Below are 17,301 nucleotides of genomic sequence, written 5' to 3'. Positions count from 1 at the left end.
CCCTGGTAAACACTGTTCTGCTTTGGTGTGTTTGTTCTCAGATCATTTAGGATCTTGATTTTTATGAAGTCTTGAAGGGGAAGAAGATAAGGGTGGGCTAAACTTGCCATCTTTAACCAAATTCTTAGTATTTTCTTGATAAATTTCATTGCACAGTTTTAATACTCAGTTCTTACAAGTTATATGGACAAATGGGAAAATAATGAGAAGCTAATATGTTGTGAGAGAGCAACTTAGAAGATATTTTATCTAATTTTATACTCAGAAGAATATCTTGATTACAAAACCGCTGCCCATTTTGTATCATTGGCTCATTATTCAAGTAAATGTGTAGTAAGACCATTCTATTGTTGATGAATTTTAAAATTAGAGTGTTATTTTTCCCCCTAAAGTACAGTGCATTTTAAATTAGAAAGTTACATCAAGAAGACGTGTGTAGGACACACAAAGATGGTTACTCAGCTTGGAAGAGACTAGTAACATGAGGTTTTTACTATTAAAAAGATAAAGTCAACAAAGGTTCTAAATATGATGATACTTTTAGATTTTATGATAATTTTCCCTGACTGTATCTTGTCTAGATGCTCAAGTATGATTTTAACTACATAATAAATATCTTTGTAGGTGTAATTAAAAAAAAAAAGGTGTTTAAACCAAGGTAAACCTGTACTGATCTTTGCCCCCAGTGTACTTCTTTTTTTTTTAAGATTTATTTATTTATTCACACAAGAACCCGTGTATAAGCCAGAGTCGCGGGAGGGTGAGAGGATTCACCAGAGACAGAGCGGGGAACAGAACAGGCAGACCGACCGAAATACACTGCTGAGGGGAGCAGTGGGCGAGACAGGAGAGGTCTGCCGCGCCATGTGGGACCCTCACCCGCCGGCTGGGATCAAACCGGCGTTGCAGAGGCTGTAGACAGCTTCACAGTGCTGCGCTCAACCGCCCGCACCACCAGGGGAGCCCCCCGCCCCCCATACTTCTTATGCAAAACCATTTCTTAGAGAACCCTGAATGGGTGTACTGCTAAGAAGTCTTTCACCAATATAACTCCCTCAAAATGGAATTCAGTCAGTTTTGGTTTGTGAATCCTAAATTGCTTATTTAAATCTGTAATGCAGTTTTGTTTCTCTATATAAAATAGAACCCAAATATTGAGTGTACTTCAAACCATAATTTTATTTAAACACACACACACATTTGTTCTTCCATAATAGCAGCACAATAGCTTCACAGATTTTTTTCTTTTCTCAAATAATAATATAATTTTTATCTAATTTGGAATAATATTTCGGTATACATTTACATATATCCACACTTAGAACTTTTGAAGTTATGAGAGCTTCTTCAATATAAAATGGTTTGCATGTAAGTAATGTGATTTTGTTGACTACATGACAGTAAACCTTAGGCACACAAAATCAAAAAACCATTACTAGGCTGCTGGTGAACTACAGATGGCATGTCACTGAGACATTACCACACCTTTGTGTGCCAGATGCTAGGGATACGGCAACGAACAAGATGAGACACAGTGTCTGCGACAGGCAACAGTGTTCCAAGGAAAAATAGAAAATAAGCCCTTCAAATAAGGTGGAGGATCACAGGGTGAAGTGAGGCATTTGAACAAGGAAGGTCGGTTGGCCTTGTAAAGAGCTGGAGTTCTGGAGATCAGAAGACCTGAATAGTTGAAGCCCTGCCAGTGAAGGAGGTGAAGTTAGAGCGAAAGGGAGGGGTTGCTTGATGATGTAGCAGATGTGGTGAATAAGAGGAAGAGTGGAGCGAAGACAACTTCTAGGTTTTGGCCTGAGCCAGGTGACTGTTGGGGGCATTTATTGAAGTAGGGAAATTTTTTGAGGAGGCAGATAAGTCTTGGCCAACTTCAGTTTAATATTCTTAAGAGACTTCAATAGAGATGTCAGTTTGGCTCTTTGAAAAGTCGTTTAGAAGTTTGGCACAGAGGTGGTGGTCAGAGGTGGAGATTTGGGAGTCATTGATAGACAGTTATTACTTGAAGAAAGTGTGGCTGAGAAAACAGGATTGGGGCTAGAACTTTGTAGCATATAAACGTCTGTTATAAAATGTGTGGAAAGGAAAATAAACTATTATCATGGGAACCTAGCAGTTGAAGTATTTCAAGAAGAAACGAGTAGCCAGCCATATTAGATGCTAAGAATTCTGACTACAATAGGAACAGGGGCTTTGAATAAAATGTTAGTGATAAGTGACCATAACATCAGCAGCCACAAAGAAGTAAGTTGAGAAGAAAATGGGCAAAAGTGGAATCAGGAATTATAGACAATCTTGGAAGAGTAACCTGTGAAAAGGAGCAGAGAAATTGGTGGTGTCTGATGTGTTAAAGGGGGACTTTTAAAGATGATAGTGTTGTTAACCCACATCTGTATCATGGTGATAGAGAAAGAAATTGAGATGCACTGGAGAGAGGAATAGGTTGCAAAAGCGCATTCCTGGAGAAAGTGAGAAATAGTACTTATCTAGGGCATAAAAGCAGGGTAGTTTCTTCTTTGATAGAAGTAGAGTTAACTGTTGTGTTAGAGCAGGAAGAAAGACTGAGTATGTGAATCTGTACACAGATAATTAAATGAAGTGGTCTGAGAAGATGTGGCCATCCTCAAAAGATTTCCGTCCATTTTCCTCTAGGATGTATGCAATGATATTGTTAGGGGGTAGAATATTAAGATTTTAAAGAGCAAGTGTGAAGTAGTTCACTCCAGAGAGTGTATAAAGACTTCACTGAGTGAAAACAAAGATTATGATGGTCATAATCCTTATCAGTTGATATAGTTGGGTGATTTCTCCAGCAATATTCAGCAGCTCTGATGTTGTACCAAGTAATTGGATGGTTAGATTTAACTAGAGTTAGGTTTTTATCAAGAAAGAGAAAACAGTGAGATATTAAAGTATTTGAAAAGGAATGTACATGTGCTAGACCAGATAGTATAAGCTAAATATGAAGCAGGGAGAGAGAGGATGCAGATTGGGAAGGGCATGGCAATACTAGATAATATTAAAAAGTGGTAGGATTCTTGATGAGATCATGAATTATCTAAAAGAAAGTATTATACTGTATTAAATGGAAGTGATAGGAATATTTGAGGTAAAGATTTCAGAAGTGATAACACTCTCATATATTCATGTGTTCTTTCCAGGTAGCATCTTGGACAAAATATTGGGCAGCTTTATGTGGGACACAACTTTTTTATTATGCTGCCAAATCTCTAAAGGCTACAGAAAGAAAACATGTAAGTATTCTTCCTCTGAATTGTTAACAGTTTCACAGCCTCTTTATGGTTGTAAAGAGAACAGTAGTCTTAATGGGAACTAAGTGTTTGATTTTTTTCCCCCATATTCTAATCCAGAAGTTCTACACTACTTTTTGTATATGAGTATGGTAATGGATTAATTTAGCTAGTAAGACCATTCCACAGAAGATCTTAGAATAACTTCTATATGGAAGTGTCTTTTTTGAATTCTGTCTTAGCATCAAAGCCTTCCCAAAACTGAGTTTCTTGTTTAGAAAATAGTAAAAAACTTTTGCATTGGAGTCTCCATTCTTAATCTGTAATATGAGAAAGAAATGTGAACAGACTCTAGAGTCTTTTCTACATCAATCGGATTTGAGTGATTTTTCCAAGCAGTGAAGAAAAACAATAGTTACTGTGCTCCACTTTCTTATGTTTCATATAACTTAAGTCTCTCAATGCAATTTTTTTTCCAAATCTTCCTGTAAAGTTTTGGGGTTTTTTGTTGTTGTTGTTTTTTTTTTACATGCTGTTTTGTTATTATATGCCAGTGACACAGTCTTTAAAAAGAATAATTTTCCATGTTGCTTTAATAAAATTCCTTTGAGAGGAATTTTATTTATAAATCATCTACTTTGGGGGAAATTAAGTGGTTTACCATACTAAGAAAGATTGAGCCAGTAAGAAAAAGTTCTTTTTCTACTCAATAAATTAGCCAAATGATTTTGCATAATTCAGCGAAGTTCTTCTCACATAGCCACTTTGGATTCCACTTAGTAGGCTATTACAAAGACATAGCTATTCAAACTAAAAATTTTTTTCCTAAATAGACAAATTAGATAAAATTGATGGGATAACTGAAGTTGTCATTTAACACTTGTGTTAAAAATCTTTTTGCGTTTTGGCCTTGCTGTTTATTCTTAGAGAATATGTTATGATAATTTAGAGTTTTGATGCTATGATTTTTTTTGACAAATAACATTTATGAAATGTTTAGAAATTAGAGCACAGTGGGTTGTGAGGAAATCAAATTGAGTTCCAAGGAAATAGACTGTATTCTTCCTTTTCTAGGTAAAATTATTAAGACTAAAGAAAGAATTTTAAGAACAAGGATACAGGGAATAGCAATAAATCCATGATTATGTTTAGTATCACTTTTACAATAGAAGAGATAAGGCATAGAAGTGAAAAGCAATGGAGGAAAAAAATCATTTTCAGAGAAAGTTAAAATACATATGAAATTAAAGAAAATACTGTGTAAACAACAAATAATTGATTAAATCTGTTATATAAACATAGCGCCACCTATGTGAGTGTTCTTACCAAAAGTTTTACTTGAATCTAATCATGAGGAAACAATCAAATCCAGATTGTGGGACATTCTACAATGGCTTATATTCTTAAGACTAAAGTTTGGCTGCTGGAATGAGAAAGGGGGACAGAAAAACTGTTTTAGATTAAAAACAGATTAAAGAACCTTGACAACTAAATGAATACCTTGGTTGAATCTTGGAAGTTAGTTTCTTTAAACAGCTATAGAGATCATAATTGGGAACATTGAAGAAATTTTAACACGGACTTTATTATGATTATAGCTGTTACATTTCTTAGCTGTGATACATTATAGATATATAGGAATATATACACATTTGAAATATTTAGTATTCCATGTTATGCTCTCTGCAGCTTAGGTTTAAATATTCAGGGTAATCAAGCAATGCAGTATAGATTGAGGATATAGTGACTTATCATGTTAGCATTCTTTAAACTTCTGTGTAGTTTGAATTTTTTCCAAATTAAAAGTTCGAGGAGAAAATTATCTCAGTAATGAAAATATACCTGCTCATATATGTATATAAATGCAGAAGGAGGATATCAAAGGTGAAAATATAACATTAACCTTGGTATTAAAAAACAGACTGTCATCCACAATTAGCAGAAATATTTTTTTGTCAGTCGTTACAGTCAGTAACTTACTATGCACATACTTAACCCACCCTCTCCCAAACCTCCCATGCTAATCCCTATCCCTTTCCTCTCCTCTTTTCTCCCTCTCCCCTCTTCCCTCTGGTGGCTGGTATATTTTTCACGAAGTCTAAGAATTGTTTTTGCTGTGTTTTGCCAGTATGTTTTTTGGTTATTTGTATCCCATAGAAGTGAAACCATCTTTTGTCTGTCTTTTCATTTCTAACTTATTTCACTTAGTATAATCACCTCAGAGTCCATCCATTTTGTCCCAAAAGGCACTATTTTATATTTTTTAATAGCTGATTAGTGTTTCATTGAGTATGTATTCCACGATTTCTTTATCCAATCATCTGCTAAGTGCTTAATTTAGGTCCGTGACATGGCAGTTGTGGACAGTGCTGCTGTGAACATAGTCATACATACGTCTTTTTGTGTTAGTTCCTTCATATTCTTTGTGCAAATATCTAGCAGAGGTATTGCTGGATTATATGAGATTTCCATTTTTATTTTTCTGGGAAATCTCCGTACCATTTTCGTAGAGGTTGCACCAAATTGCATTTCCACCAACAGTAAATGAGAGTTCCTTTCTCTCCATGTCCTTACCAACATTTGTTGTTTCCATTCTTTCTGATATAGGCCATTTTTACAGGAATACAGTGCTATTTTATGGTTTGGTTTGCATTTGCCTGTACAAATAGTGATGTTGAACAATTTTTCATGTGCTTGTATGCCATCTGAATGTCATCTTTAGAAAAATGTCTATTTAGGACTTTTGCCCATATTTTGATTGGGTTGTCTTTTTTGGGTTGGTTGTGTAAGTGCTTGTTTATTTTGGAAATTAGCCCCTTGTCAGATATGTGGTATGTAAATATCTTCTCCCAGTCTCTAGATTACCTTTTTGTTTTTATGATGCTTTCTTTTGAAGTACAAGAATCTTTCTCATTTAATCTAATGAGATTGTTTATTTTTGCTTTTATTTTCCTGCCATTGGAATTGCATCTTCAAATATGTCTTTGAAGTAGATGTCCTGTTGTGTATGTCCTATATTTTAAGTATTTTATGGTTTCATTTCTTATATCAAAATCTAGAATCCATTTTGAATTAATTTTTGTGCATGTACTTAAATATGGATGTAGTTTCATTTTTTGTATGTGACTCTCCATGTTTCCCAGCACTATTAATTAGCTTTCCTTTCTCCATTGTACGGTCATGACTCCTTTGACCTTTAACTCTGTATTTGTGTGGTTTTATTTCTGGACTTTCTATCATATTTCATTGGTCTGGTTCTGTTTTTGTTCCAATTTCGTACTGTTTTGATTACCTCTGTTGGTATAGTTTGAAGTCAAAGAGTGGGATATCTCCACTTTTCATTTGGGATTGCTGGGCTGTTCAGAGACTTTTGTGGTTACATCCAAATTTTATAATTGTACTTCCTTGAAAAATGTCATTGAAATTTTGATAGGTGTTGTATTGAATCTATGAATTGCTTTTGGTGATATGGCCATTTTAATGCTGGTGATTTTTCTAGTCCATGAGTATGGGATAACTTTCCAGTTCTTCATGTCTTCTTTTCCTTTAACAAAGTCCTAAAGTTTTCAGTGTATATGTCCTTCACTTCCTTCATTAAGTTTACTCCCTGATATTTCATTCTTTCAGGTATGAAAGAAATGGGATTGTTTTTTTAATTTCTCTTCTAATTCATTGTATATAAAAATGCAATTGATTCTGTATCCTGCCACTTCACTGTATTCACTGATTATTTCTAGCAGTTTTGGTAGTCTTTTGGTTCTCTCTGTATTATCATGTCATCTGTGAATACCAATACTTTTGCTCTTTTTCAGTATGGATTCCTTTTATATCTTTTTCTCCCCTAATTGCTCTATGACTTCTAATACTGTATTGATCAGTGAGGTGACAGTGAACATCCTTATTCTGATCGTAGCAGAAATGCTTTTAGCTTTTCACCATTGATTGCAATGTTAGCACTCATGTGAATTTTATTATGTTTAGGTAAGTTCCATTTATTCCTATTTTATCGAGAGTTTTTATCATAAATGGATGTTGAACCTTGTTGAGTGCTTTTTTTTTTTTTTTTTTTTTGGTGTCTATTGAAATGATCATGGGATTTTTTTTTGCTTTTTGTTTATCTGGTGAATGACATTGATTTACATAAATTGAATCAGGCTGGCATCCCTGGACTTTAACCTATTTGATCATGGTGGATGATTCTCTTAATATTTTACTGTATTCAGTTTGCCAGGATTTTGTTGAGGATTTTTGCATCTTGCTCATCAGGGATATCAACCTATAGTTTTCATTCTTGTGTTCTTGTTTGGTTTTGGGAGCAGGGTAATTATTGGCCTCATTATGTGTTAGGGAACTTTGTTCCCTCTTCATATTTTTTAAAGAGTATGCATAGGATTGGTATTAGTTCCTCTTTGAAGGTTCTGGTCTTTCGGGTTTTTTTAAGATTTATTTTATTGTTTTTTTTTTAAAGATTTATTTATTTATTTATACAAGCATTGGGTACAGTCAGAAGTGCGGGAGTGTGAGAGAATTCACCAGAGTCAGGAACCGAACTGTCAGACCAATGAAACACACTGCTGAGGGAAGCAGCAGGCCCAGCAGAAGAGGTCTGCCGCGCTATGTGGGACCCTCACTGGTGGCCGGGGATCAAACCAGCGCTGCAGAGGCTGCGGGCAGCTTCACAGCCCAGCGCTAAACCGCTGCACCACCTGGGGAGGCCCAAGATTTATTTTATTTATACAAGAGCCGGGTATAGGCAGATGCGTGTGCTGGAGAGTGAAAGGATTCACCAGAAACACAGCAGGGAACAAAATGGGCAGACTAACAAAATACACTGCTGGGGGGAGCAGCGTCCGGCGGAGACAGGAGAGGTCTGCTCATCATGTGGGTTGCTCCGAGGCCAGCGGGGATCGAACCAGCACTACAGAGGCTGCTGACCACTTCACAGCGCTGCACTCAACCACCTGCGCCACCAGGGAGGCCCTCTGGTCTTTTGTTCTTAGGAGACCTTTTTAATTCCCTTTTATTTTCTGAGATTAGACTGTTGATGTCTGGTTCATCCTGGTTCAGTCTTAAAAGGTTGTATGTATCTAAAAATGTGTTCATTTCTTCTAGGTTGTCCATTTTACTTGCATAGAGATGTTCATAGGTTCTTAGGATCCTTTGTTTTTCTGCAGCATCTGTTGTGATTTCACCTATTTCATTTTTGATTCTATTTATTTGGGTTGTCTCTCTTAATGAGTCTAGCTAAGGATTTACCAATTTCATTAATGTTTTTAAAAGAACCAGATCTTAGTTTCAGGATCTACTGGACTGTCTTTTTGTTTTCTATTTCATTTTTGTTGTTGTTGTTCTGATTTTTATTTTTTCCTTTCTTCTACTGATTTTCATATTTGTTCATTCTTTTTCTAGTTCCTTCAGCTTAGAGTTAGATTGAGATTTTTCTCTTTTTCTTTTTTTTTTAAATGTGGGCCTGTATTCATATAAACTTCCTTCATAGTGCTGCTTTTAGAGCGTCCCATAAAATCTGGAAGCTTATCTCTCCATTTTTGTTAGGCTCTAGATACTTTTTGATTTCTACATTGACCCAGGAGTTGTTAAAAAGCATTTTATTTAGTCTCTACGTGTTTTGGTTTATTCCGGGTTTCTTCTTGTGGTTAATTTCTAGCTGTATATCATTGCAATCCTAGAAGATGCTTAATATAATTACTATTTTCATTTATTTTCTGAAACATATTTTGTATCCCAGCTTATATGATTTATTCTTGGGCATGGCCTGTGTGCACTTGATAGGAATGTATATTAATTTCTTTTGGAATGGAAAGCTCTGTAAATGTCTATTAACCCATCTTGTCCATCACTTCATTTAAGGCTTTATTTCCTTGTTGGTTTTCTGTGTGGATGATCTATCCCTTCATGTCAATGATATGTTGACACTCGGACAGTGATTGTATTTTTGTGAATATGTTATTTTAGGTCTTTTAATAGTTGCTTTATATAATTACTAACTGCATAATATATTAATGTGTTAGGTGTATAAATATTAATGTCAGTTACATCTTATTGATGAATTGTTGCCTTGATCATTATGTAGTGTCTATCCTTGACTCTGATTAACTTTTTTGGCTGAAGTCTAGCTTATCAGATCTGAGAGTATCAGTTCCTGCTTTTCTTTCTGAGTTATTGGCTTGAAGTACCTTGCTCTAACTTTTTACTTGTTTTCAGTTTTAAGTGTGTTGATTGTAAACAGAGATGCTGGAACTTCTTTAACCCAATTTGTCATTCTGTTTCTTTTAATTGGTATGTTCAGGCTATTTACATTTAGTGATTATTCATATATGGTGGCCATTTACTGTCATTCTTTTTTTTTTTAATTGTCTTTCTGTTGTTTCTTTTTCCATATGTTTCTCTCTGTTCCTACATTTGGATGACTTTCCCTAATGATTCTCTCACTTTATTTCTTCTTCTATGCACCTCTAATACAGATTTTTTAGTTAGTGGTTAACCCTTGGGTTAGGGGTTATAACAAACTTACTTTGTCTAAAAAAAGTTCTTTATAGCTGAAATTGACTCTGACATTTAACTGTACAGATTCTCCCCTTTAGTGTTGTTGTTGGCTCATGATATTCTTTTTCTTGCTTCTGATTTTGTAGTTCTGTTGTCATTTTGTGTTTTGTTTTTCATTTTTTCTTTTCTTGTAGAACTCCTTTGAACATTTTTTATAGGGCTTGTCTCTTGGTGGTATATTCCATTACTTTCTGTTTATTTGGGGAAGCCTTTATTTTTTTTATTTACTTTATTTTATATATTTTTTTACATCGTTCTTCATTTTTTTAAATAATGTATGCTTTCTCATCTCGGTTATAGTCCCCGTGAAATTCTCACCACCAGTTCACCCATGCACCATCACCACAGTCCCCTGTGCTCTTCCCACCTGTTTGATCCTACTCCCTGCTCCCCTCTCTGCAAAATGTCTCTCATTTATAGTTGCTTGTTGATTTTGATTTTCACTTTATTACAATAACTTTTTTTCCCTTATCACTTATTTGGATCCTCTACATTCATCCTATAAGTGAAATAATCAGGTATTTTTCTTTTTCTTTCTGGCATATTTCACTGAGCATGATCCCTTCCAACTTCATCCATTTTGCTGCAAATGGCATGAGTTTATCTTTTTGATTCTTGAGTAATATTCCATTGTGTATATATACCAGTCATCTATTTTTGGGCATTTGGGTTGTTTCCATAGCTTACTTATTGTAAATAGTGCTACAGTAAACATAGGGGTGCAGGCGTTCTTTTGAATTAATGTTTTTGTGTCCTTTGGGTAGATACCTAAGAGTAGAATTGCTTGATCATATGGAGGCTCCATTTTTAGCAGTTTGAGGAATCTCTACAGAGCTTTCCATAGTAGTTGGACCAGTTTACATTCCCACCAGCAGTAGCAATATAGGAGAGTTCCTTTTTTTCCACATCCTCGGCAACATTTGTTGTTGCTATTTTTTTGGATATGTGCCATTCTCACTGGTGTTAAGATGGCATGTCATTGTGGTTTTGATTTGCAAGGAAAGCCTTTATTTTACCTTACCATTTGAACGATAATTTTACAAAATAGAGTATTCTTGTTTGACAGTTCTTAACTTTTAGAATTGTGAACAATTCATTCTACTCTCTTCTTGCCTCTAGAGGGTGACTAGAGCAAAATACAATGAAAGCCTAATTTGAATGCTTTTATAAATTACCTTAGTTTTTTGTTTTTTTTTTCCTGGCCTCCTGTATTATTTTTTATCTTTGATTTTTTTTGATGATTTAACAGTGATGTATCTTGGGGTAGTTTATTTTGTATTCAGATGTTATTTCTGCTTCTTGTACATCCATGTATATTTCATTCCTTAGGTTCAGGAAATTCTTAGCTATTATTATTTGTTTGAATGGGGTCTCAGCTTTCTTCTCTCGCTTCATCATCTGGACTAAGCATTATCCTGTATTTCCTCTTCTAATTCAATCTGATAATTCTCAGAGAGTTTCTTCATGTTTCCTATTTGGGTGGTTTGTACATTTGAGTTTTTAATTTCCAAAATTCTGTCTTCTACCAATTTATTCTGTCTTTTACCGAGTCCGTTTCATTTAGAATCTCTTTTTTGTGTTCTTTTAATATCTTCAGTCTCTTTGGTGAAGAATTCTTTTCGTTCCTGCATCTTCATTCTACTACCTTGTACCTACATGTGTTTGACCTTCCAGTACCTCATTTAGTATTTTTTATATTGTTGTTTTAAGCTCTTTGTCTCTTGGATCCTGAATTTCTGTATTCTTCATACATGTCTCTGGACTTTTCCACCTTTATGTCAGGTGTTCCTTCCTAAGCTTGTGTGTTGCCTTATTTGTTTGTGGTTGGGCCGCTGCAGGTCTAGTTTTATTTGTTTCTCTTCTTTCTTTACCTTAGCAGAAGATAGGGGCTGAGACTTATACTTAGTTTCAGTCTTATTGAGGAGTGAGGGTGACTCCAGGCTGGTAAATCAGATCTCCCTCCTCTTCTCTCTCCATAGCAAGCTGCATTCAGTGCTTCAGTTATTTCAGTTCACCCAGGAGGAGGAAGTAAAGGCCTGTCTGCAGGGGGAGCTCTCCTTGTCCATACTGGCTGTGTAACTCTCCATGACCTAGGCCAGTCCTGTCTCATGTGCCTGCATTCCCTTTTTGAAAAGTCCCTCTGGTGAAAATGACTGTGCTCTATGAGGTCACAGGTGGCTGTTGCCAGATTGCTCTGAGGGGCTGGGTATCTGCTTTCCTGGCTGTGCTCTCCTCGCCTCCTCCCTCTTCTTCCCTCCAACAAGCCACCAATCTCAGTGGACAGCCTCTGTGGAAAAATCCTGGAACTCTGTTGTGGAATTTCTTAATCTTTTAATTTTTGTTTATAGTTGTGCTTAGGGGAGAGGGTGATGTGAACCTCTCTGTTCTGCCATGTTGTCCATTTAGCAGGAATTTAAATTATTATTTATTGTTTTAGTGACAAATAGTCTTTGTCCATGTTTATTTTTATACCAGTGATTCCTTATCTGAGAATCTCTCCCATGGATATACTTGGACAAGTGTGTGACTATGTCTTATAGAAGAATGTTCTTTAAAATGGCAAATTCTGCAAACACCCAGAATACGTAGGAAATTCTTAAGGTGAAAACCACAAATCGGAGTATAAATATACTCCCAGTAGTATATAAAAACTAACAGTGAAAGAGGCTTCTCATATAAATACATAGAGAAAGGGCTAGGCATGTACACCCCAACATTGACTTCTGGAGAGTAAGAAAAGATTCACTTGCTGGTCAGGAGCATTTGCACTGTAAGTTTTGTATTTTCATCAACTATCTTTTTTTTTTTTTCAGTTCAAATCAACATCAAATAAGAACGTGTCTGTGGTTGGGTGGATGGTGATGATGGCCGATGACCCAGAGCATCCAGATCTCTTCTTGCTGACTGACTCTGAAAAAGGTGAACCATTAATTATAGTTATTAGGGTTCAAGATACTTTGTATGCATAACTTTCAGTAAGCCAAAACCTAGTTTAACAGGAATTCTCCATAGAGGGAATGTATATATACTTTCTAGCTCTTGGGAAATACTTCTGTCTCATAATGTATAGTAATGGTATTGATATTTTTAGAGCTTATTTCCTTGCTAGATGGGCATAAGCGTGAAATTAAAAGCCCAAGTAATCCCTAGAGAGCTAAGCAGGAATGAGAGGAAGGAAGGAATTTGAAAATCTATAGGCCACTCTTACTTTTAAAATCATAGAAATTTGCCATAACTGCATTACCCTCCATTTATACCCTAAAATAGTTATTCTTAACTTCTCACCATGACAGAGGTTTTCTTTTAAATTGCTTTTATTCCATTAGTTTTAGTTGTTTGGTTTTTTTTAAAGATTTATTTATTTATGCATACAAGAACCAGGGTACAGGTCAGATGTGCGGGAGGGTGAGGGATTCGCCAGAGACAGAGCGGGGAACAGAACAGGCAGACTGACTGAAATACACTGCTGAGGGGAGCAGCGAGTGAGACAGGAGAGGTCTGCCGCACCACAGGGGTATCTCCTCGGCCAGCCGGGATTGAACCCATGCTGCAGGGGCTGCAGACAGCTTCACAGCACTGCGCTCAACTGCCTGCACCACCAGGAAGTTTCAGTTAGATTATTTGGTGATTTGACTCACATCACTTTACGGATAAGTATCATTTTCATTTTAATATCTTACTTGTAGTATATAGAGAAATTTAAGAACAATATTATTGACTCTTGACCATAGGGGTTTTACAGTAGATGAGAGAAGTCGAAGGGTAGGCTGTGTAGAATTCAGATCATACCTCCTAACCCTGCTTGTCCAGTAGTGGACACTTCAGACAGTCCTTCAGAACAGTTTTATGTGATTGCTGCTCTCCCTTCAAAACAGCTGCCAGCTGTTGCTAACAACTCTAAGGCACCCAGAAAGGAAATTTTATATCTGCCCAGAATCTCCTGTTCCAACAACTCACAGCTAAAATGATATATTATTACATTTTATTGATTTTCATTATATTTTCACCTTGGTTTATTCAGATATATTTTGTATTAACAGATACTCTGCTTTTAGGATATTATGTATTGTAAATAAAACTTTAAACAAGCAAATATGTTGGACACAGAAAAAAAGTAATAGCTAAGTGTCTTATTTTGAGATTAAATTGATTTATAGCATAGGTACTCCTTACTCAATTTTCTGATTTCAAATAAAATTACACTTTGAACCACACCCAGTAGAAGCCCCACTGACAGCAGCAAAGGCCCCAAGTAAGCTCCCTGAACAAGCACAAGTCTACTAAATAACACCACAAATGAATTTCTAATTTTCTGAAAGAGTAGAGGTACCTCCTTAGATTTTTCCAAGAAATTCCTCAGGAGGACGGAGAGCTATAATAATTTTACAAACATCTTGTAACTAAAGACTAAAAGCATAGCTGATATTGAGAGTATCTGATTAATCTTTAATTACATTAAATAGTTAATGTTTAAGTATGAAACATGTTAAAGCATTTTGGCATTTGAAAACAATGTTAACATCTAATATTAAGGTCATCTAAAGTAGTATTAAGAACCAGTATTCATCACTCTCATCCACATAAAGAAATATGAAAGCAGTAAACAATTATTTCATATACTTTAAAGTACATTTAAGGAAACAAGTAAAATTAGTTTATGTTATTAATCCCTAAACGGCGAAGAGCTAGCTTTCTGAATAAATAATTACATATGAAAATAGCATAGAGAATTCTTCCTGTAGGACTAGATTTCTGAAACTAAGAACTCTAGTCATGTTTTATTTTGCTCTTTAATATCTGGCAGAGTTACTGTTGTCTTAGTCCTTAAGTTTTTGTTTCTCTTACCTTTATTTTTTAAAAATTTAGGAAATTCATACAAGTTTCAAGCTGGCAATCGGATGAATGCAATGCTGTGGTTTAAGCATTTGAGTGCAGCCTGCCAAAGTAACAAACAACAGGTGAGCATTTCTCTTAATTCTCAGAATAGTCCATCATTTTTGTATATATTTTAAAGAATTCTAAAGAGTATTAAGTGAACCAACTTTCTGAATTAACTGGGAGATCCTACATGATCTACATAGTCAAACAAGTGAAAACTGGTGGAGACAAACTATCTTCATCCTTTAAGTCTATCTTTTTAAATATTGTTAGGATGGGCTTTCTTTTCTCATACTTTTTATTTCAGATATGTGTAAAAGATTAATAGCTATATTTTGATACCATTTTTAGCAACTATCATAAAGAATGTGAAATGCCATAGAGCAAAAATTATTTTCTTGCCGATGTCAAATTAGTATCTGGTACGGAATGAAAGAAACAGACCTTCTCTTGCCAAGACTACACCTTTCAGGACTCAACTATATCCTATACATTTTCTATAAATGCACCTGAATATTTAATTGTCATTTTTCTTAAAGCTCAGATTTCAAGACTAATTCAGACAATGTATATATTCTTAGCATGTAAGTTCTGTTTCTTTTATTGTATTAGTTGACTTTCCTGTACACCAAGTCCACTCGATGTATATAAGTGGATTTTTGTTTGTTTTTTCTATACTTGCAAGAATCAGAGTAGTGGCAGATTTATAAATAGAAACTGAAATTTGAAAGTTTTTTAGAAGACTAATTGACTCACATATTACACCTTAAACCACACTGAGAAGGAAATAATAACTTTTACTTTACTTCATGATGGTTTTTATAGCCAGACCTGAGAATTTATACTTTAATTTAAGCACCTGAACATTTATGTTATATATGGTTTATAATTTAGTTATTATGATTACATTGGCAAATAATTTTTCATTCAGAAGCTGATCCATGTAAGAGATTCTTTTTTTCCTTGTTTTTTTTTTCCTTCAGTATCCTCAGTTTTTGAAAAAAACTTGCTAAAGTGTAGAGACTGTTAAACTGTTTTAAAGCATAGGAAAAGATCACTACATATGGTATCTCTAGGAACACAAATTTGGAAGACTGGTAGTAAAGGCTGAGTGTTCTCTTTTAGCCTGATGAAACCCTTTTTAGTCCTTGACTAGAGGACTCATCAACTAATTTTAAAAAACAAATTATATTTCAAAGACTTATTGTTGAACCTCAGACTTGTAAGAAATCAATTTAAATTTGATCAATTTGTAAGTGGCAAGCTATTATATAACCTACGGATTTTTTTAGTAACAAAGTGTCAATAAGAATTTATCTAGTAATTTTATCCTTTCATATTTATTTTCATGATCATTTTACAAAGAAATTCTTAGTAGTGTTTATTACAAAATTATCTGTGCCAGATTTTAAAATTTGCATGTAGGAATTCATAGTAATGCATACAGTGAGAAAATAAAATGACAAGCATGTTTGTCTGGAATCTCACTATATTAAAACCATACTTAATTCTTTTCTCATCATTTGTTCTCTCAGTGAACATCTGTTGCCCCCCTATTTTAGGCAAGCAAGGTACTGCCTCTACCCCTTCTCCTACTTTAGTTTCAATTTACTGGAGGGTATTAATTCATCTGTGATTTTTCTCTCAAAAAGTTCCAGTGTATTATAGTCATTATTCATAAATGATTACAGTGCCTTCTATTAAATTCCTTTTTAAAAAAGATATTTACATCAGAAAGATTTTAATATTTGAACTTAGTATAATGAGGAAAGTTAAGAAATACCGCTTTGAAAAACAGTATGGAGGTTTATCAAAATGCTAAAAATAGATGTCATAAACCAGCAATTCCACTCGGAGGTATCTACACAAAGAATACAAAAACACTAATTTGAAGGATTATATGCACTCCTGTGTTCATTGCAGTATTCTTTGCAGTAGGCAAGTTCTAGAAACAACCTAAGGGCCTGAGTACAGATGAGTGGATAAAGACGGTATGGTACATATACACTGTGGAATACTGTTCAGCATAGATGGAACTAGAGGGGATATAACTAAAAGACAAACTCTGGTTGGTTCTTAGAGGATATAGAGAAAACAAAAATTCGGACTGACTTATAATTAGAAGTCTGACTTTAGAATCCAGGCTACAAGAGGGTATAGAGGGGGGCCCAGTGGACTGTAGGCAAGGGCTATGGATCCCTTGTAGTGGGTGCGCTATGGTAACATACTTCTGAAGGGTGGTGATCCTGTGTCTCTGAATCATATAGTGTTGTAAATCAGTGTTACCTCAATTCAAGTAAATACTACTATGAGAAACAACGTCTATATACTAACAGCTTGTAATGCTTATATTTTTTAGGTACCTACAAACTTGATGACTTTTGAGTAAAAAACCTAAGAAAGAAGAAAAGTGAACTATTTCTCCTAAGTGAGAGCGAGGACCTGACAAAAGAGCGCCAGCTATAAACCAGTCCTGTGCCAGGGAGAGCCCAGAAGTTCCGACTTTGCCTCTGGAGTTCTGAACCAAAAAAGCACTCACTTCAGGGAATGAAGTGATATATTCCCAGAGAACCATTTGGAGTTGCAAAACAAACTGCCA

At 35.2% G+C, this 17,301-nt stretch overlaps 1 protein-coding gene across 3 annotated transcripts in view; it reads left to right on the top strand.

The window, feature by feature from the left end:
• Window positions 1-17,091, top strand: part of RALGPS2 (Ral GEF with PH domain and SH3 binding motif 2) — a gene marked incomplete at both ends in the record, with an annotated part of 108,087 nt that extends 90,996 nt beyond the window's left edge. For all 3 annotated transcript variants that reach the window (XM_084249109.1, XM_084249108.1, XM_084249107.1), the window contains 4 exons: window positions 3,171-3,263; window positions 12,638-12,743; window positions 14,691-14,782; window positions 17,062-17,091. In XM_084249109.1, coding sequence (XP_084105235.1) covers window positions 3,171-3,263; window positions 12,638-12,743; window positions 14,691-14,782; window positions 17,062-17,091 — 321 coding nt within the window. The remainder of the gene's footprint in view (window positions 1-3,170; window positions 3,264-12,637; window positions 12,744-14,690; window positions 14,783-17,061) is intronic.
• Between the last annotated feature and the right edge of the window lie 210 nt (window positions 17,092-17,301).

The sequence above is a fragment of the Talpa europaea genome (assembly GCF_964194135.1).
Source record: "Talpa europaea genome assembly, chromosome: 12".
Taxonomy (NCBI): domain Eukaryota; kingdom Metazoa; phylum Chordata; class Mammalia; order Eulipotyphla; family Talpidae; genus Talpa; species Talpa europaea.
Note: the sequence above shows the minus strand (reverse complement) of the source record. Positions and strands in the feature narration are given on the sequence as shown.